Here is a 22,629-nt window from a genome sequence, read left to right on the forward strand (position 1 = left end):
GTCCCACAAAAAATTCGGTTTTTCGACAATTTTTTTTTGAAAAATTCTGAGTACGTCATTCTCTTCGTATTGACGTAACTAAGAATGTTGGCTCAAGGGAATCTCTTGATTTCATTCAAGTAGGAAGTTATGACTTCCAGAGTGTTTGAGCATATATTTGCGAAGATACGAGTATCCTAAGTATATCTGGCTCGCAGGAATTAGTTCAATTCGCATTTTGAGAAAAAATGCTATTTTCACCAGTAAATGCCTCATGAATTTTATTCAAAATTTGTCTGAAAAATTGTGGGTCTTACAACATAGGTCATAATAATCGCTATACATAGTAATCACTATCACAATAATCGTTATAAATAATAATACCTATCATAGTAAATTATAACAGACATGAGCAATTTACGTACCTTTGTCACACTTTTATCTTCTCCATCTCCTCCCTTCCTTTTCTGCCTTTGTTGTTGCTATTTCACTCCATTGCCTCCCTCCTATATTTTTCTACTTCTTCCTTCCTTCGCTTTTTCGCCTCCCTCCTCTGTTTTTCTACTTCTTCCTTCCTTTCTATTTTTTTCTCTTCCTCATCCTGCTTTTTTCTTTCCCTTACCTTCTCTTCATCCTCCTGCTTTTTCCTTTCCCTTTCCTTATCTTCCTCATCCTCCTCCTTCCTTTGCCTTTTATTCTCTTTCTCGTCCTTCTTCTTTTTCTTTTGTCTTTCCTTCTCTTCCTCGTCCTTCTCCTTCCTTTGCCTTTTCTTATCTTTCTCATTAAAATGCTTCTTCCTTTGCCTTTCCTCTTCCATCTTCATCATTTGCTTTTCCTTCTCTTCCTCCTTCTCCTTGTTCTTCCTTTGCCTTTCTCTCTCTTTTTCCTCCTTCTTCTTCTTAAATTGCATTTTCTTCTCCTTATTCTTCAATTGCCTTTCTCTCTCCTCCTCTTCCTCTTTCTTTATTTGCCTTTTCTTCCTTTGCTTTTCATTCTCCTCCTTCTTCTTTCTTTACCTTTCCCTCTCCTCCTCCTCCTTCATTTACCTTTTCTTCATTTGCTTTTTATTCTCTTCCTCCTTTCTTTGTTTTTCCTTCTCTTCGTCATCCTTCTTATTTTTCATCTTTAGTTCTTCCTCATCCTTCTTCCTTTGCTCTTCATCTTCAATATTTGATGAATCAGGCTCCACATTATAAAATTTCAACACTTTGTCCCTGTCTTTATCATTCTCAATCTTCATTATATTTTTGTACATTTTATAATGCTTATATATATTAGACTGGCGGATAATTTCTCCAGTAGTCATCCCCTCGAACGACGGAGGCTTTCTTGTCTTACGAATTTTAGATATTGCTAACCTGCACAACACATAAATTTAACTGTATTATTATATATTACAACCGCCTCCCCAAGTATATATTATTATAAATTATCTCATTCGTTACACAATCACCAATATTATAAATCATCACAATATTTGGCTTCATTAGTAAACATCGTTGTAAGATTTAGCAAAATTAAGTACAAATCGATGTAACTTCATAAATATACATCGCTATTGCATCAAACATATAAATTGTTGCTGCTTTAAATGTATAAATCGCTATTGATTTAAATGTATAAATCGTTGTAGAAATCACACCCTTCATAAGTACATATCGTTGTAGCATTTGGGCTTCATAAGTAAATATTGTTATACGATTTAACAAACTTAAAGTACAAATCGTGGTAACTTTATAAATCATAAATACACATCGCTACTGCTTCAAACGTATAAATTGTAGATGCATCGAACGTGCAAATCACTATTGCATTAAATGTATAAATCATTGTTGCATTCCAAGGTACAAATCATTATAAAAATTTAGCCTTCGTAAGTATATATCGTTGTAATGTTTGGCCTTCATAAGAACAAATCATGCTAAATATTTTTTGAGGCCCAGAAGGTGGATAAGTACAAATCGATTTGTTTCAGTATGAAAATATGTGTTATTTAGCATGAATAGTACAATCAGATGTAAGATTTAGCATTCAGATTTACAAATTGATTTGTTTACATAACGAAACCTTACACGAAACTCACCGAAATGACAGGAGTTTTGGTAATCCGACAGTGGAGGAGAAACACCGAGAAGGTAGATGCAACCGATGGTGACAACGATGCTCCCACTGCATGGATGACGACAAAGGTTGCTCCAGCAGCAATATACGGTGATAAAGGATGCGCCGGCGACAACAAAGGATGCGTCATCAAAGGGAGCTCCTGTTACAACAGATGGTGCATCGTCAAAGGGTGATCTAGCGGCAACATAGGAGTTTACTGCTTAGGGCAAAAATAAAATGTTTGGACTTTGAAGAGTTAAGATCACCCTCCCTTTTCTGGATGCAGGATATTTTTGTCTTTTTTTGAAATCATCGTTTCATGGCAAGAATAGCAGGAAATGGTACTTAAGTCTTTGCAATCGTATCAGATTTCAATGCTAAGTGATGCCGACACACATGGGGATACGAGCCCCATGTGCTTATATATGTGGCATGACACTCATTCGGACCCCCAAACATGCACCTGCGTGTTCGAGGGGGGGGGGGGGACATATAACCTGCTACATCTCAATACCGGCAAAGCACGCTCTAGCATGATATGGTCTCCACGCTTAGTACTTGCTCTATGTTTTTATTTTCTGCATTTGATAGTACAATACTTCTATTCGGCTAATCATCATCATCAAACCTTATCTCCGCCACATGGGATTAGGGCTGGACTAACAGAATACAAGGTGTTCAAGCTCCATTCATTACTGTGGCGACCATTGATGAACCTAAGTTAACTCATTAAAAATGTGTACCTTTAAATTGAAAATAATGGTAATCAGACTCTAAACTTATTGATATCCAGGTTCAAACTAGCTCATTTACAATGTAAATGCACTGCTTCAAAGAAATAAGCACGAGGACTTCAACCATAAACTTATGGCTTGCAAGTCAAATGCTTCAACCATCTATGATATAAAATATACTCAAAACATATTTATTACTAGATCATGTTTGGTTTGCCAAGCCTATCTCACAAGTTCAAATGACTTCTCTACAAGCTGAAAGCAGCTCATCTTTACAGCCTTATATGTGGTTGGGCTTCACCCTCTCTCTCTCTCTCTCTCTCTCTCTCTCTCTCTCTCTCTCTCTATATATATATATATATATATATATATATATATATATATATATATATATAAAGCAGCTCATCTTTACAGCCTTATATGTGGTTGGGCTTCACCCTCTCTCTCTCTCTATATATATATATATATATATATGCTAAATGAAATGTGCTAAGTAAGCTTTTCATATTTTTTCATTTTATTTTTAAATTTTGACAGTACAAATGCTATCTATGTGCTTGATTTTATAGGGATCAACGCTTAAAGTGTTCGATTCCCACACATGGGTGGGTTTTTATAACATTCAAAAAATCAAGGGTCCAAAATCTTTGTAAGTTTTTTAGCACATACTCATTTCTCTCTCTGTCTCTTTATATATATATATATATATATATATATATATGAGTCACTAGAATATGAGAACTAGAAATATGAGCATTTCAACAATTTTTTTGTAAATCCATTTTTTTGTTATTTTCTCTTTGATCTAACTATGCAGATATGATCTACCAATTTTGATGCATAAACTAGATTTTTTAAAGCTTTAAAATCAATGGCTCATAATCTTTATAAATATTCAAGCATTCAAAAATCACATTTTTAATAAAAAATACACAATCCAATTTTTGATTCCTACCAAATTCACCATGCCAAGCACATCCAGGTGGTTGGAATTGCAAAAAAGTGTCGGAAATGCTCATATTTTTAGTTCTCACATTCTAGTGACTCTATCTATCTCACTATATATATATATATATATATATATATATATATATATATATATATATATATATATATATATATATATATATATATATATATATATATATATATATATATATATATAGTAAGCCGTGACAGAGAATGGGCGTCCACTATTCACTCGCCACTGATCGCACGCATGTCAAGGCAAATAACAGCATTAGCCGCGATCACGACCACCGCTAAAACTTGTTTTTTCATCCATAGCATTCATGGCGGTAAAAAACGGCACTAATTTCGTTTTTTCTTTTTTTATAAAATCAACATGTGGGGCCCGTTCGACGATAACCCGCCTACTGTTACGGGTTTTCGTATATCCGCACGTGCTCTGTTTGGTTGGTTGGTTCGGGGCTCATTTACCAGCCCTATATGCAATGGACAAATCACCAAAACTCGATTCCCCACCACAACCAACCAATCTCCGGCTAGCGTGTTAAATAAGCCAGATTGCCGCCTTTATCCTCTTCATTTGAAAAAAAAAAAATCCTCCGCGGGCCTCTCTCCCGTTTTCCGGCCAAGCGAGTAACGATCCGGGCGCGGGAAGCGAAATCCGGCCAACTGAGAGAGCTCGCGATCGCCGGAGCCGGATAGAGATTACAGGAAGAAGAAGCGAAGAGGCCACCGGCGAGTCGATCATCTCCGTCTAAACCCTAATTAAGCACTAATCGCGAAACCTAATTTCAAGGAGAGAGGGAGGAGGAGGATGGCCCGCTTGACACGTGTTGAGACATGCACCAGAGCCGTAGATGTTGACGCCCCAATCCCAAACCTCACAAAAAAAATCGTCCCCGATCTCCCTCCAAACTCTCGCAATCGTCCTAAAAAAATCGGCCTCGCTATTTACTTCTCCTCCCTTCTTTCTCTGAACTCAATCTCCCGTTTTATCGGAGTACGAGAGCAGTACAAAGAGAGGGAGAAAGAGCGAGGAGAAATTTCGATGCTTTTTTTCTTTCTGACGGAAGATTGAAGGATGGCACTAGCTACCCTGCTTCTCACTCGTCAACCCGTCGCTCCGTTGTCTCTGAAAGGTTTGGTTCACTCCTTATACTCTTTTGTGCTGGATCGACGAAACTAAACGTTATGTATTTGCTTGCCTACCGAACATTGAGTTTCTGTGTGCGTACGAGATGCGTTGAGCGCGAATCTGGTTCATTAAATGGTCTAATCCATCGCCGAACTGTTTCGGCTGGTGCCGGAGGTGCCGCACAATGAAATCCGGCGATGATTTTTGTTCCCTAATTGTTGGAATCTCTTGGAATTGGTATATTATGCACACAGATACCTAGCTGTGCGATTGGATTATGCTACGTTACAGGGATACTCCAAATTTATTCTCATGTTATGTATTGTTGTGTGCAATTTTCTGGTGGGGAACTACAGAAGAATAGCGTGTTCTATGTCTTTTTATCGGTGTTTACCGAAAGCCCTGCACTTTCCTTCAAAAGTAGCACGTTGGAGTCGATTATGTGATCTCAATTCTGTTGCAAGTTTTCTCAAGGATGCTGTATTTTGCAGTTCAGCTGATTAACTGGATGAACATCGTATTGTTTCGTGTCTTTCCCTTCTGCACGTGTTTTAAGAGAAGCTGATATCATGCAATTTTTTTTTGGGATTGTATAACTTGATGAATTGTGCATATAATGTCAAGCCAAATCACATCAATCCAATCACTTATTCAAGAAGTATGAGACATCTAAGTTGTAAAAGTAAAGAGATATATTCAATTTCAATGGTACGAAATATGTGGACAGTGACTGGATTGATGATCGAGTAGAATTCTGTGTTGCAGTAAGTGATTTGGTTGGTGACACGGAAAGATGAAATCTTAGTTCAGTTCTTCTCCATCTTAGCGATAGAAAAAATTTGTTTGATCAAATTCTGTTGAGTCAGACTCATAGTATTCACTTACAAATAACATAACCTTTTCAAATTGCATGCAGTTTGTATGGCATAAAAAAGCTTCGTATATGATAAAGTCCACTGTGGTTTATGCAGGACCCAGGAAATGGAGAGTATTAGGTCTTTCATCTGATGGCTTTGATTGTCTTGGTATCGTTAGTGGGAGACTATGTCTTGCTACTTGCTTTACCAGGAATGGTTTGAAGAGTGTCTCAGATAGAGTACTTCAGAAGAGTGTTTGGGTTCCACATTTTCAGAACCAAGAGAAGGTTAAATGTACGTGCTATGTTTCTTGTTCATACCGAAGTAGCAAACCATCACTTTTGAGAAGGCGTAGGAAGTTGGGATTTCCTAATGTGAACTTCAAGAGGTCCCTTGAACCTGGTGCACTTGTAGCTCACACTAAGCTTCAGTCAGAGGCATATGATATTGCAGAGCCCAGACCCGATTTTGTTAAGTTTCCGGACTCGGTCACTGAAGTTAATGTGCAAGAGGGAGATTTTCAGAGTTCGTCTTCATTGCTGGAGCAGTTACCAAAGCGTTGGGTGATAGTTATTCTCTGCTTTTCTGCATTTCTCCTGTGCAATATGGATCGTGTATGTTTCTTTCCCTGATTGAGTTTTACATGATCACATCAATTTATGTTAAAATCTTAGTGGTTGCACTTCATTGTATTGCAAATGCTGCTTGATGAATGAGCGGTTTCTGCTACTCTAAGATGCATCCAGGCACATCAATGATGGCTTTACTGTGAATGGTTGAATGACCTTCTCCATGTTATCATTTATAGTTAGTTGGGGGATTTGACTGTCCACCACTTAAGTCCTTCCTCTGGTTGGCCCTTTGGGTGCAGATTGGTGGAATAACATATGCGGACAAACATTTGCTTGTCTTGTCTTTGCCATCATGGTGCTTGAGCCTCACATATAACATTGCATTTGGTAGCTTAAGAGAAAAATTCAAGAATTTTGGAGATCAAATCCACATGATATGATTACTGCTTAGATAAGGAAAGTTTCTGTTAATTCTGTCATAGTTACACAAGGTGATGCTGTACTGGCAGGTAAATATGAGCATTGCTATCCTACCTATGTCAGCAGAGTTTGGCTGGAACCCTGCCACTGTTGGATTAATCCAGTCATCTTTTTTCTGGGGTTACCTTCTTACCCAGGTATGTTACTATACTGGAAGGGTGTGCCATTTTCTTTTTCATAGTTCTATTCCATGACTGTTTTGGAAATACTGACCTGTGGTCTCACATTTTTCTCGTTGCAATTCTTATAATTGGAATAGTTTAGCAAAATCCAGTTTCAAATCTGTGCACTACATGAACAAGTGAACAATCTATGCAAATGCAATATATGAGCGAGCATACGAGCATACCTGAAAGTAAATTGGTAAATATTCGGTCATGGATAACACTGGAAATGGGGAAGAATTTTAACTTGTCAATGGTTTAATGATATTAAGGCATTTGATATTGGACAAAACATACAATAGAAACTCTTAAAGTTTAGGATAAACTGGTTTTTAAGGCCTACCTGATTCAGTTTCAGTAGACCATGGACAAGACTCCTATTATATCTTATATGAATGGACAAAAAGTCACTTGTAGCTACATTGCCCATCTTTACCATGAACTGCGAACCAAGGGTGGTTCAGAATCAGATGGTTCTATTTCCCAATATTTCTGACTTGCTCCTACAGAACCAAAGTCGAAAAGATTTTGAAATTCAATCATTTGTTAGTTGAATAAGCACTTATAGTGGTCATGATGCATTTTTTTATGTCTGTATTGCTACTTTCTATTGCACGCTAAAGACAATATGTTGAACACAGGAAACAATGAGGATAGTACTGAAATACAAAATGAAATTTCTAGTCAAATCACATGGATTTCATTGTTGTAAGGACACATAGCTTGTGTTTGTTTCATATTGATCTCCTGATATGATTTTTGTGTACCTGCAAGGGTTGTATCCCTTCTTCAGTTCCAACTCATTCTATTGGTTTTATTTTGTCCTTCCTGAAAATACTGCTTGTAGAAGCAGTTTACCATTTTTTTTTCAAAAACCATGCTATTTGTCATCCTAGAACTTTTGAATATGTTATATAGATTTTAATTTATTTAGAATAAAGTCCGATAATGCTCTGATGTCGTGTCTGATGTTTTTGAAACATGGATATAGACATAGTTAAAAGGACATCTGTCATTCTATTTTGTGTAGTTCTCCATTAAAAGCATTCTATAAGAGGACACAACACAGGACTAAGTTGGACTAACTCTTTGACACAGCTGTTTGTCTGTGTGTGTGTTGTGGGGGTGGGTGGGGGGTGCAGGGGTATTAAATTATATCCATAATTGCAATTGAATTTCAAAATTATAATGCGTATCACAAAAAAAGAGATGTCTTTATGCATATCATATTATCATTTTTGTTCTTTTTTGACACTTTTGTAAAGTCCTGATGCACAATACATACATTTGATTGTGCCAATTTCATTTGTAAGCAGTGAACAAGTTCATGTTTTTTTTTTGTCTGTGCTGAATGACATGATTAATTAGTTACAAATACAATACTCTAGATTGCAGGAGGTATATGGGCAGATACAGTTGGTGGTAAGCGTGTCTTGGGCTTTGCTGTAGTCTGGTGGTCTATTGCTACTGTCCTCACACCTATAGCTGCAAAGACTGGATTGCCATTTTTACTTGTTGTGCGTGCTTTCATGGGCATTGGCGAGGTTGGTTTCCTCCTAGTAATTTCTGTTGTCATCTAGTCTTTTCCTTTGTTTTACTTTATTATTTCAGTTGTATTTTGACTTTCAATGCAACATGGAAATAATATACAAAGTGTAGCAAAGGAATTAAAAAAGAAAAAAACATGAGGCAAGAACTCTAAATCTTATTTCTTAAAAAATTTCATGAACTAGCCAGATCTGAACTGCTAATAACTTTGGTTATATTTCATGTCAAGACCTTTTAGACAAAACCACCTATCCGCCAATTGGATATTGGATGGAGATAAGGTTAATTCACCAGAGAGTCAAATTGAGCTTACTTAGTCTAGTCCATGGGTTATGGTAGATTTCGGCGTATCACATACCCAAGGAGTTTAGGTTTGTTGACTTCTTTGAAACATAGCTAAACCATTGTTGACTTGGTCAAATAAAGTTTTTACTATTTAGATAAAAATGCTTTGCAATGGCATACTAAGAAGAGTTGCTAAGAAATGCAAAAAGTCACTCCAGTTATATGTTTTTGATTTTTGCAGATATAAATTTTTTTGGTTATTATTTGGTACCTAAAAGACTAAGGATGCAATCATGTAAATCAGTAAATAATGGGATTGGATTATGGCCCAAAAACAATATGAGATGATTGACGTTAGACGGTTTTCTACAACTATGTGTTGATAGAGTTTGGATTTCTATCGGCTTTGAAAGACTGAAGCTTAGTACTGTTTTTCTCTCCTTTGCTGTTTGGTTCCTGTGAATAAAATCATAAACCCGTATGCTCAGATAAAGTGAAAAGGAGAAATGTATGTAAAGCAGTTTTAAAAGAAACAAATTCTCTAAATCATCAAACAGTAGCAAGGTTAGAACGGCATATGAGAATGCCATGAACTCTTCAATTAGATGAACAAATGTAAAGGACAAGCAGAATGCTGAACAACTGAGCTAGAATACAAACTTGATCCACATTCAACTATCTTTGTGTTGGACCTTAGAAATTGTAGTCAGACTGGATATTGGGATGAATACTTTCATTTGAGTCAATCTGAATCAGCGTAATCTGGATCTGGTTATAGATAGCTGATCGGATCAGGCAAACAAGCGACTAAAATGTGGCAAAAGACATGGATGACCACTATGCTGGCCATTGTGATCTGATTAAATATTCAGTTGCATTTAAATTGATCTGAATCTCACCATGATTTGGTTCTGGTCATAGATATATGATCTGATCAAACATGAGACTGTAACATGGTAAAAGGCAGGATGGCCATGTAATGAAATATGCGGAAAAGCAAAGAGTGCACTAAGCACTTACAACATCTACTAATGAACAAACAAAGAGGGGCTAATACCCAAACCCACAAGAGACAACACAACATAAAAATATAAATGCCTCTTATTGAAAGAGAGAGAGCTCTCAAGAGTAAGAAATACAAGAGGGGAGCACCCCTATTTATACACAAGAGAAGGAGAGGGAGAGGGCCAAGAGGCCTTAAAAGGAGAGCCACCTAGGGGGCTCCCCATGTAGTCGTTGGGAGCCCCCAACGGTCACTAATGTGACCGTTGGAGGCCCCATCGACTACATGGTGGGGCCCCTTTTGAGTGAGCAAAAAACAAAAAAATAAAAAATACATTTTACAAAAAATAAAGAGAAAAATAAACTAAGAAAAACAAGTACCCCTATCGGGTACTTGTGAAATGACAGAAATACCCCTATCGGGTATTATATAAATATATATATATATATATATATATATATATATATATATATATATATATATATATATATATATATATATGAATTACATATATTTTAACAGGCCACTATGCTAGTATGATGTTTATATGACCTTTTTTTTTGTCAAAATTCATGTGTTTTTCTTATTGATTAGGTTTGGATCCTGACAGAATGGAACATATATGATTTATATGTGAACTTGAGTAAAATCAAGCCTGATCTGGATCCCAGCATTTGAGGCATATGAATAAACCAAACCAGTTTCTTGATCAGTTAAGCAGTTAATTGGATTTAGGACTTTCTTTTATAGGGTGTGGGTTATGGATTATGCTAGCAAAGTTAATGCGTGGTAGGGATGCATTTGTTTTTAGCATGCACAATTTAGGCTGGGAAACAAAATAAAAGAAGATGATGGGAAGAATGATTCAGACACTTTTGACTTTTATATAGGGGCTGTTTATATTCATTCGAGTGTATAAGCAGCCCTATATACTGTACCGTTTTCTGGCCATTGTGATACTGGAAACTGGTGAAGTCAACACCATCTGAAAGGGTGTGATGCCCTACACCCATATTCGGCCTTATCACAGCCTGAAACTGGCCATAGAATATTTAGTCTCATGAATGCCTTTCACTACAATAACTGAGCCAATCTTGGACTCAGTTTGACTTGGAACAAGCTATTCCTACTGTCAGGGTACCATTGTCCATGCTGGATGGCAGCCAATCTGATGATGGAATATGACTGGAAAATGCCAGTGTGTATCACCATCATGGTACACTCAAGTGTACAAAGCAATTTCCCTTCTATATATGAATTAAATCTCTTGAAAAGCTCTAATTATTGTTAATCTTTAATTCTATTTTTGATGCTTGTTATCCTCTTATTTTATGAAATGTTGGCTTTATCTTTAATCATTATTGGTAGATGTCTTGGATTATCCTTTTATCCTTAATGCACCTAGGCATCTATTTTGCACGTGTCCATGTCTACAATATTCATATTCATGTTCTGGCAGGGAGTTGCAATGCCTGCGATGAACAATATTTTGTCAAAGTGGATGCCAGTGGCAGAGAGAAGTAGATCTCTTGCACTGGTTTACAGTGGGATGTACCTTGGATCAGTAACTGGGTTAGCATTTTCTCCCTTGTTGATACATAAGTTTGGCTGGCCATCAGTGTTTTACTCTTTTGGTTCACTGGGAACTGTGTGGTTTGCATTTTGGCTAAACAAGGTGAGAGTATTTACATTTATAATTCATCTACTTGATTTTGTTTTTTCTTGTTTCTGAAGAATATTTGGTGAACTTTTGATACAAAAGTTTAAGGCACTTTTATGGGTTATTATATGGATCCTTTAAGTAAAATCTGAATGTGGATTCGGATCTGGAGGTGATCTAAACCAAAATTCTACCCAAATGCAGTTTTTACATGTAAATACATGTTTTATTCTTTTTTTTTTCTGGATCCAGTACTACCACATGTATTTCGGATTCAGATTCAATCTAACCTCTTCGGATCTGCAGGATCCGGCTTGAATCTGACCCGTTTGCACCCTAGTTATTCTGGTCCTCTGGATCAACTCTTAATTATCATGTGCATAGACTGCGTTTTAATATTTAGTTTATGATGTTTTTAGAGGTGCTTGTTCATGCTTTGTATTAATATAACAAACTTGCTTGATGCATGACAACATGAATACTTTCCCATTTATTCATTGATGTGTTTTGTTGCCTTTTTACTACAGTACTTGTCCTTCGACTGCCCAAAATACTGTTTGGTGATTACTTTGTCCTTGATTCATTGATGTGTGAGACTATCAAATAACAAAATAGTTTACTAGAATCAAACCTAAAAGAAGGGGAGCCCTTGGATAATGTTGAGAATTTTTGGAGGATCTGTGGTCATTTTTTCAAATTGATTTTCCTATCAAAATTGTATTGTACGCTTCCTCTTGTAAAAGAACTTCTCCACCATAATTTTTCTCTCTGTGCTCAAGGTTTTCCAACAAATTATACATTTTGGAGAGGGCAAGTGAATGCGTCTAATGTTCTTTGTGCATAACATTTTAACTTTGAAGTCTTCTAGAAAGTGCAGTTATGATTAATTTAAGCTTTGTGCATTTTTAATTTGGAGAATACATGAATTTTCCATCACATTGTGAAGACATGGAGGCTCATTGATAAACACGGTCAAGCACACATGGGCACATGACAACATATCATATAGTGTTATATTACAGTAGCTAATTAATTCTGGCTTAGAATTTAGAGAATAGCGCAATAGCTGGAGTTCCCCGACTTTTGCACTAAATCGCACCATAATTTAACCTTGATCTCAAGTATCTTTTATAATTCATTTAATCAATTATTTATAAAATTTGGCCCTTAATTTTAGTTTCTCATAGTAAGTTGACTCTTTGTAATGACATAAGTACAAAATCCAACAAGTGGCTCTTATAGGCTTACAAGAACACAACCAACTCAAGAATACTAATTGATCAATCCACACCACCCAGAAAAGGGTCAAGAATAAAATAAATGCTTTTGTATTACACAAATGCTTAAGAAAGCATTATAATTTACAAGGGCTTAAAGCCCTATTTATAAAAAGCAAGAGAGATAGGGAGCAACCCAACTAGCTGCTGGGAGCAGCTCCAACAGCTAGTTGGAGCTGTCCCATTTGATTGTACCAAAAAACAAAAATGCAAAAAACAAAAAATAACTGTCAGAGCCTAATGGGTTGACTTCTATTACAAGGTAAAATGATCGAAATACCCCTAATGGGTATTTCGGTTTACATGATATGAACATATATATATATATATATATATATTAGAAGCACATTTTAACACCCCCCTCAAGCTCACAACGTAACAACTGAGGGTTTGCCAAGTAGGAAATGAAATCTAGGTGACGGGAACGCTTTAGTTAAGAATCTGTCAGTTGATACTCAGATGGAACATAAGGCAACATGATGGTCTTCTTCAGAAATTTCGGCAATCCATTTCAATGTGTTTGATCCTTTCATGGAATGTATGATTGCTTGCAATGTATATTGCGCTCTTGTTGTCGCAACATAATCTCAAGGATTTTGCAATGTGAACTCCTAAATCTTATAATAACTGTCTCAACCATACTAACTTAGACGTAGTTGTCGCCATGGCATGGTACCTTGCTTCAGTGGAAAAGAGGGACACCTTCTGTTGCTTCTTGTATCTTTATAAAATTAGAGAATCACCTAAAAAAACACATTAACCAGTGGTTGAGCGTTTATCATTCGCATCTCTTTTTCAATCAGAATCAGAATTAGTAATAACTTCTAACGAGGAAGAGGATGAAAGAAATAACTCATAATTAATAGAATTTCTAATAATTCTCATTACAACACTCATATATACTGTAGTGGGAGCATGCTGAAATTGACTAATAGAATGAACATGAAAAATATCAGGACAAGTAAGAGAGATATAAGACAAAGATCCAATCATTTGTGTATATGGAGTTGGATCTAACGAGGAAGATAATGAAAGAAATAACTCATAATTAATAGAATTTCTAATAATTCTCATTACAACACTTATATGTACTGTAGTGGGAGCATGCTGAAATTGACTAATAGAATGAATAGCATGAAAAATATCAGGACGAATAATAGAGAGATAAGACAATTCCAATCATTTTTGTATATGGAGTTGGATCCTTCAGAAGTTCTTCGTAATCTTTTTTCATCTTTGCATTGATGACCTTTGGAGTATCAACTCGTTTTTCATCTGAGTCCTGATCGTTCGATGATCTCTGCTGCATACTTAGTCTGCGATAACAAATAACCATGAGGTGAGTAAGTCACTTGTATTCCAAGAAAATACCATAAAAAATAAAGATCTATCGTGTTAAAGTTAGCTTTGAGCACATCTTTGATATGACTAACTCCCTATTTATCACCTCCTGTGATAATCATATCATCAATGTAGAGAAGTGATATCATTATTCCTGCATTAAAAGACTTAACAAACAATACAGTGTCAGTATAAAAAGGTTTAAAGCTAAGTTGTATCATTACAGTACTGAATCAATCATACCAAGCCCTAGGGGCTTGCTTTAAACCATACAATGCTTTTTGTAACCGAAGAATTTTTTCATGTGCTAAACTTAAACCTTTTGGGAGATCCATGTAAACTTTTTAATTGAGATTACCATTTAAAAAGATATTTTTTACATCCATTTGAAAGATTGGCCATTTTTTAACTGATGCTATAGAAATAAAGGTTCTAGTAGTAGTGATTCGAGCGACTGGAGCGAACGTCTTATCATAGTCTTCAGTATTCTTGACTATATCTTTTGGCTACTAACCTAGCTTAGTATCTTTCTAATGTCCCATCACTTTTAATTTTTATCTTATAGATCCATCAACATCCTATAGTTTTCTCTACTTTAGGTAATGTTTGAATTTTTCAAGTTTTTGCCTTTTCTAAAGCTTCTAATTCATCATTCATTGCCTTAATCCATTCTTGATGATTTTTAGCATCATGGTAAGATGATGGTTTTACATATGAGTGTATAACCATTAGACAATATCTATATTTAGGTTCAAAAGAATCATGATATACGAATCTACTAGCAGCATTTTGAAATTCTCATGGATCATCTAACACTAGAGAAATCTATATCTTGATTTTGAGAATATATTTCTAAGGCACACGATGGATGGTCTTCGGTATGTCGAATATATGTTTGAATTTCATTATCAGATAGGTCTATATTATCAAGACCCTCATTCACATTCCCATGTGCATCATGAGTGTCCTCATTGTCACTCCCATGCATATTATGAATGTCATCACATCTTTCAGGCTCATTGACAAGGTCGAAAAGAAATGAATAGTCACAATGCTCTTGGATTTTCTCTTTATCAAATCCATTTTTGTTTTCAAGAAAATTTGAAACATATAATTTGTTCCGTTTAATTTCATAACAACTATACCCTTTTTTATTTTCGGGAAAGTTTGTCGTTTTTGTCAGTAAGGATAAAACATTTACAACCAAAGACTCAACCTTTTATAATCGGGAGATCTTTTAAATAATTTTTCAATAGGAGAAATGTTTTCAATGGTTTTTGAAGGCATCCTATTTATCAAATAAACTGCTGTAAGAGCAACTTCGGCCCAAAACATTTTTGGAACATTTTTTAATATAAAGAGTGTTCTAGTAGTCTCTGTTAAAATATGTGTACTCGTACACATATATGTATGTTGAAATATAATCCTTAAATGTACATGTATATATTTATATATATATATATAAAGATACGTATACATATATATATATATATGTGTGTATACGTATCTCTATTTATATATATATAAATATATATATTTTCTCTTCCTAAAATACCCTCAAGGGTATTCTTGTAATTTGTCATTTTACGCATATTCCAATTGGAATATGCATGTAATTTTTCTTTTATTTTTTAGTTTCTTTTTTTTTTTATTTTTTGTGGTTTGCGCCACCTAGGGAGGGTCCCCAAAGAGTCGTTGGGGAGCCCCCAACGGTCACAAATGTGACCGTTGGGGGCTCCCAACGACTCCTTTGGGAGCCCCCTATGTGGCTCCTCTCTTGTGTTATAAATAGGGGTCTCCCCCTTTGTATTCTTTACTCCTTGGAGGAGCATTTGCTCCATTGTATTGGGTTTTTACCCTCTTCTTCCTTTTTCTTCAATGATATTCAACTTATGACTTTAAGTCATATTTTGCCCCTTTTGTGGGTTTATGTGTTAGCAGATTATGTGCTTGTGTTGTTCCCTTTAGTGGGTATATTCACACTTCATGTGCATGTGTATGGGTTCATTATTGAACCTAATGTACTCAAAGCCACTTTCTAACATGGTATCAGAGCAAGGTCACGATGGGGTTGTCCTTTGGTGCAACGGAAAGCGTGTTGCTCAAGAAATGGTGAAATATTCATTGTTCTTCTCTTTTCCTTAAGTTTCCGGTATGTATCTCTTTTCCTAACATATTATGCATTAAGAAACTATTTTTCTTGCATATATTTTGTACATTTAGTGTTTATGATAGTTGAATCATTTCTTTTCACATTTCGCGTGTTCGTATATTTTAAAATATCGCCTTTTAAATTTGGTAAACTTGTTTGTTGTCCAAATATATAATTCTTGTTTATATATTTATCGATTACTCATCACATATAATAGTAATTTATGTTTTTCAAAATTATCTTCAACTATGAGAGATTTATGATTTTTACATAAGTATTTCATGATTGACCTATAAAGTTAACTTTTAAAAATTATATATGATTTCTTGCTAAATTAATGATCTTTGCTTAAAAGCTCTTGACTCTCATATAAAGCCTAATTTGTTTGAGTTCCTCTCTTGTTTATGGATTTTAGTGCATCTTTTGTGAAAAATTTGATAGAATTCTTGTATGAGAATCTCTCACATCTAAATCTTTGTTGTTTATCTTTTTATGAATCCTAAGTAGTTCTTGTTAATGATAACTATTTATGAGAAAGGCCTTTCAATGTTTTTTGATTATTTAAAGAATTTTGAAAAATTGTTTGTAATTAATATGTTGTATGAACCATTGTGTTCATTAGGAAAGATCTTTTAAAAGAACTTCTCACACTATATCGAATGCATAGTGTATCTATTGCATCTTTTGGTATAAAAGATTTCATTAATTTTGACTTTTCTTCTAAGGATGCAACTTTATAAACTTGTTGGGTTGTATTTTTCACATAAGGTTTCAAAACCTCTTGATTATATCTCTAAAGATGCCTACGTTGGCCGTAATATGGTCTTCTTTGTCTTAAATTGCATGTGTCAAGCATATAATTGCATAATTAAAGTTTGAGAGACTCAAGCATTGCTTTTTCTATGAAGTGCATGCTTGTTGACTTTTGTGTATTTTTTGTATTTTGTGCACATTTGTTTTTCAAATATTTGTGCTTATATGCATTCCCTCTTTTCTATGAAATACATGCCTTAGTGCATGTTTGTTTACACCTTGGTGTGTATTTGTTCAAGTATTGTATGAGTGCCTTCGTGCACATCCATTATGAAGCTTTTGTGCACATTTCTATTTGGGAAAATATAATGAATTTAGATATTGACTCTTTTGTTTAATCATTATAAAACATTGTAAGTGCTTATAGCACTTTATACATTTCCGCATATCTCATCTCAATCAAAGAATATTAAAGCTTGTTGTATGGGATTTAATCCCAATTCTATAAATTTTCAAGTACTTTTGAATATTCTTTCTTTGAGTATTGTGTTATAGGTCTCTTTGGGAACCGTTACGGTTCTTGTGATTCCTTTGTTATAAGCTTGATTGTCTTGATTATCCCAAGATGATTTCTTTATGTCATTATGTTTGTTGCAAAAGTATTTTTGCCTTTTATGGCACTTATTTTATCCATCACAAGTTGTTATATGATGCATCAATCCTTTTATGGCCTTATTGTTATATTAGAGATGTTTGTTGAGGGCACCTTGTGTTATGTCATTTTAGATTGTCCACTTGCCATATTAAAGATGGTTGTTGAGGTGAGTTATGGGCACCTTGAGACTCTAAAATGATTTGTTATACGATCTCTAATTATGAGTGTGTCACTCGTTTTTTTCTTTTGGCCATTGATCTAGTAGATGCTCTCATTTATATGTAAATGTGATGGATATTTGAAACCTTAAATATTTTAAGGTATATTAAAATCAAGGTTTTTGGGATTATTGCCCAACCTTTTATTGTTTATGAATCTTATGAGTATGTTTGCACATTTGTGTTTTGTGCTTTTGTGCACAAGTGTTCTTGGTGTGTGTATATTCACACATTTATTCCAAAATATTATTGTTATGTGTATTCTTTTTGAAGAATATTGTTCTATTGATTCAAGGTTTTATTTATATGTTTGTCATTACAAGTTTTATTGCCTCAAAAGTCTTCTCTTTTTATGCCCCTTATCTAAGTGTCATCATATGTAGACAAGACATATTATTACACCTTTGTGTGTTGGTAGCCCTTTGTTGGCTTTTTGTTCTCTTGGTCTAGTAGCTGAACACACTTGTCTTGAGTGTTATTATATGTAGACAAGGCACGTTGATTCACACCATGGTGTGTGATTTTAGCCTATGTTGGCATTTGTGTCCTTGTTCTAGTTGTTAAAATATGTTGTACATATATATTTATATATATAGATCACAACACATACACATATATATATTAATTATATATATGTCTATGTGTCTATCTACATATATAAATATATATATATATATATTTATATCTTTTGTAAATAGACCCATATAGGGGTAAAACATTCTTTTTACTTCTTATCGCATATTGTAACTTTTCTTTTTTTCTTTTATTTCCTTTTTTTTCTTTCTTTTTTATTTTCTTTATTCTTTTCTTTTCCACCTTGGAATGGGCCCCACCTAGGAGGACGTTGGAGCATCCAACGGTCATATTTATGACCGTTGGAAGGGCTCCAACGTCCCTCTAGGAGCCCTTCCAAAGCCTCCTCTTTTGTCTATAAATAAAGGGGTTTCTCCCCATTGTAATGCATGCTTCTTTGAAGCCTTTTGAGTGGAATATATATTTTTCATCTTCTTTTGGGTGCCTTACCACTTTAAGTGGTTGTGTTGTTCTTTTGCCCATTAGTGGCTATTTGTGTATGTGCGTGCTCTCTTGTTTTGCTCTTGGAGACTTCATCCGGCACTTCATTACATGGTATCAGAGCCTTGGTTGATAAAGCTTCATCGGATCTTCTTTTGACAAGTAATATCCTTCTCTTTCGTGCATTTATATTCCTCTTCTACAAATGGCCAACAAGGATGCAAAAATCGACCTCTCATTCAAATTGGATGGGACCAATTATCGCATGTGGGCGGCCGCTATGGAAAACAATCTCAAAGGTAAAAAACTTTGGGGTTATGTATGTGGAACCATTCCGGAACCACAATTGAAGTTGACTAAGTTTGAAGGTAATGAGGAAAAAGCTTTGAACGAAGAGGAAAAAGAGAAGGCTATTCTTGATTACTCTTCTAAATTAGAAGATTGGGAAAGTGAGCATGCTAAAATTTTAGCATGGTTCATGAACAATGTTGAATTAAAGATTTGTGCAAATCTCGCCAAATTCAAGAAGGCTAATGAAGCTTGGTTCTTTATGAAAGGCATGTACACTCAAAGAGACCTTGCTAGGCATTTCTTTCTACAAGAAAAGGTAAGAGCTACCAAACAAGGTGATATGAGTATTAGGGACTACTATAGTGCCCTATCTTCTTTATGGGATGAACTTGTCCTTCTCGAACCCCAATGGGAAGGTAGTGCTATTGCTATGAGGCAAGAGCAAATGGAAAAAGAAGGATTTTTCCAATTTATTCATGGGCTTCGCCCCGAATTTGATCAACTTAGAGGATCCCTTCTCCATGGGCCTCTACTCCTCTAAGTGATATTTTGGCCGACTTATGTCAAGAAGAGACTCGTTTGGCATTAAAACGAGATGTTGATGAAGTTCATGCCGTATCTAGACCCGGCAACAATGTAAGGCCATACAAACGACCTCATTTTTTCAAAAATAATGGTGGTGGAGGAAGGAAAATCATTTGCCATAATTGTAATGAACCGGGCCATATTCGTCCGGATTGCCCAAGATTTAAAAAGAAGGTGGCCTCCGTTGGTGAAGCTCCTCCAAATGAAGACTCAAAGAAAGATGGTGACATAAAAGAGTCCCTTGCTCATCTTACCGAAACTCTTCAACAATTCATGAAGATGAGCTCCTCTCAGTTTTCCTCTACACCATCCACTTCCGGCGCCGCTATCTCCTCCTTCCCAGGTATGACCTCTTGGATTCTTGATTCGGGTGCCTCCTTTCATATGACTCCGAATGCATCACTCTTATCAAAAACAAGTCTCAACAAATTTAAATCTTTTGTCTCCACTGCCGATGGAACATCCTTGGATGTTGAAGGCATTGGGAATCTTGAGAAAACTTATAATGAAAACAAAGAATTTTTTGTTCCCAAAATTTGAATTATTCCAAAACTTAATTTAAATCTATTTTCCGTTTCCCAAATTACCGATTTTGAATGTAATGTCACTTTTTCACCTAGCCATTGCTATGTGCAGGATCTCCGGTCCGGGAAGCGGATTGGGCAAGGCCATAGAAGAGGGGATCTTTATTATATGGATTTTTTGTCATTGCCAACCAAATCATTTTGTAATCATGTTCAATCCAAAGATATTGAGACTTGGCATGAAAGACTTGGACATCCTAGTGTTTTTAAATTGTATCTCTTTCCTTTTTTGGAAAAATTTTGTAATACAAATACATTCACATGCAATGATTGTATCCTTGGAAAAATTCATTCGCTTCCGTATTCTCATAGTAATTTTGTGTCAAAAAGACCTTTTGAACTTGTGCATTCCGATGTATGGGGACCGGCACCCGTTCTGTCCAAGGGAGGCTACTCCTACTATGTTAGTTTTGTTGATGACTTTACTAGATATACATGGGTATACATTATTAAAAACAAATCCGATGTCTTTAATAATTTTAAAGAATTTCATATTCTTATTCAAAACCAATTTCAAAACAATATAGCTATATTTAGATTCGACTCTGGAGGAGAATACATGTCTAAAGATTTTCAAAATTATTTCAAAACAAATGGAATTTTACATCAACGATCTTGTCCTAAAACCCCGCAACAAAATGGTCTTGCGGAAAGAAAACATAGACATTTAATTGAAACTACAAGAACACTTCTTGTTTCTAAAAATGTTCCTAAAAACTTTTGGGCCGAAGCTCTTCTTACCGCAACATATTTAATCAATCGTATGCCCTCTGCTTCTTTAAAAAATGTATCACCTTTTGAAAAATTATTCAAAATTACTCCAGATTTTAATAGATTAAGGATATTCGGATGTAAATGTTTTGTGCTTGTTCAAGGACAAGATAAACTATCACCTAAAGCTATTGAATGTGCATTCATTGGATATGGTGAAAATCAAAAAGGTTATAGATGCTATGATACTCGAAATAATAAACTCTATATATCAAGAAATGTAAACTTTCTTGAAGAACAAAATGGATTTGATGTTCACACATCTAGAGAAAACTTTGACTATTCCTTCCTATTTGATCTTGCTCATAGAATTGAAACACCAGATGCAATTACTTGCGATAATACTTGTGATGGCATCTCCCATCATAATGATATACTCCAACATGGTAATGATTCTCAAATTGAGAATCTTAATGAAATAAATGTATATACCCGGCGGTCAGGAATTGAACATCAACCTGCTCTTGAAAGATATTCTCAAGATCTCTCATTAGAAAAACCTATTAATGCACCTAGGAGATCTTCTCGTAACAGTAGACCTCCACAAAAATTTGTATCTTATGAATCTTTCTCACCTAATTATAGGGCTTGTCTCATGTTAATTCATTCATATCATGAGCCTACTTCCTTTAAAGAAGCTAAAGATCATCCACATTGGATTGAAGCAATGAAAGTTGAATTAGAGACTCTTAACAAAGCTCAAACTTGGAGTATTATTCCCCAACCATTAGGAAAAAAGACAATTGGGTGTAGATGGGTATATAAAGTTAAAACCAAGTGTGATGGATCTCTTGAGAGATACAAAGCTCGTTTGGTTGCAAAAGGCTATGCCCAAAAATATGGAATTGATTATGAGGAAACCTTTGCTCTCGTAGCTAGGATGACTAGTGTGCGAACTTTAATTGCCTTAGCCTCCATTAAACAATGGCCTATATATCAACTTGACGTTAAAAACGCTTTTTTAAATGGAAATTTATATGAAGAAGTGCTTATGGATCCTCCGCCAGGTCTTGAAATTGGTAAAGGAAATATTCTAAAGTTAAATAAAGCTCTCTATGGTCTTAAACAAGCACCTAAAGCTTGGTATGATCTTTTTAGCAAAGTAGTTCTTGATAATGGTTTCTCCTCATGTTATACTGATACTGCTTTGTTTGTTAAAAATTCTAATGATCACATTACAATTCTGTTATTATATGTTGATGACATGATTATCACAGGTAATGATAAGAGAGGTATTAACCTTATTAAGAATATTCTCAAAGAAAATTTTGATATGTCTGATCTTGGTTATCTAAGATATTTTTTAGGTATTGAAGTTGCATACTCTCCCAAAGGGTATGTCCTCTCTCAGATGAAGCTTGCCTTCGACATTATTGATAGGTCTGGACTGACTGATGACAAGAAGGTGGAGACGCCAGAAATAATCAATGCCAAGATGAGAGCCAGTGATGACACTCCTTTAGCTGATCCCACACCTTATTGTCAATTGATTGGGTCGC

The 22,629-nt window shown here is 35.2% G+C and overlaps 1 protein-coding gene across 2 annotated transcripts in view; it reads left to right on the top strand.

The window, feature by feature from the left end:
• Nucleotides 1-4,702: 4,702 nt before the first annotated feature.
• The window catches only part of LOC149821500 (sodium-dependent phosphate transport protein 1, chloroplastic-like), a 39,727-nt gene continuing 21,800 nt past the window's right edge, over nt 4,703-22,629 (top strand). For both annotated transcript variants that reach the window (XM_089982749.1, XM_089982750.1), the window contains exons 1-5: nt 4,703-4,924; nt 5,892-6,391; nt 6,859-6,966; nt 8,382-8,537; nt 11,289-11,504. In XM_089982749.1, the coding sequence (XP_089838875.1) occupies nt 4,867-4,924; nt 5,892-6,391; nt 6,859-6,966; nt 8,382-8,537; nt 11,289-11,504 (1,038 nt within the window). In that variant the 5' untranslated portion in view covers nt 4,703-4,866. The remainder of the gene's footprint in view (nt 4,925-5,891; nt 6,392-6,858; nt 6,967-8,381; nt 8,538-11,288; nt 11,505-22,629) is intronic.

Source organism: Nuphar pumila, chromosome 12 (genome assembly GCF_984573655.1).
Source record: "Nuphar pumila chromosome 12, dmNupPumi1.hap1.1, whole genome shotgun sequence".
Taxonomy (NCBI): domain Eukaryota; kingdom Viridiplantae; phylum Streptophyta; class Magnoliopsida; order Nymphaeales; family Nymphaeaceae; genus Nuphar; species Nuphar pumila.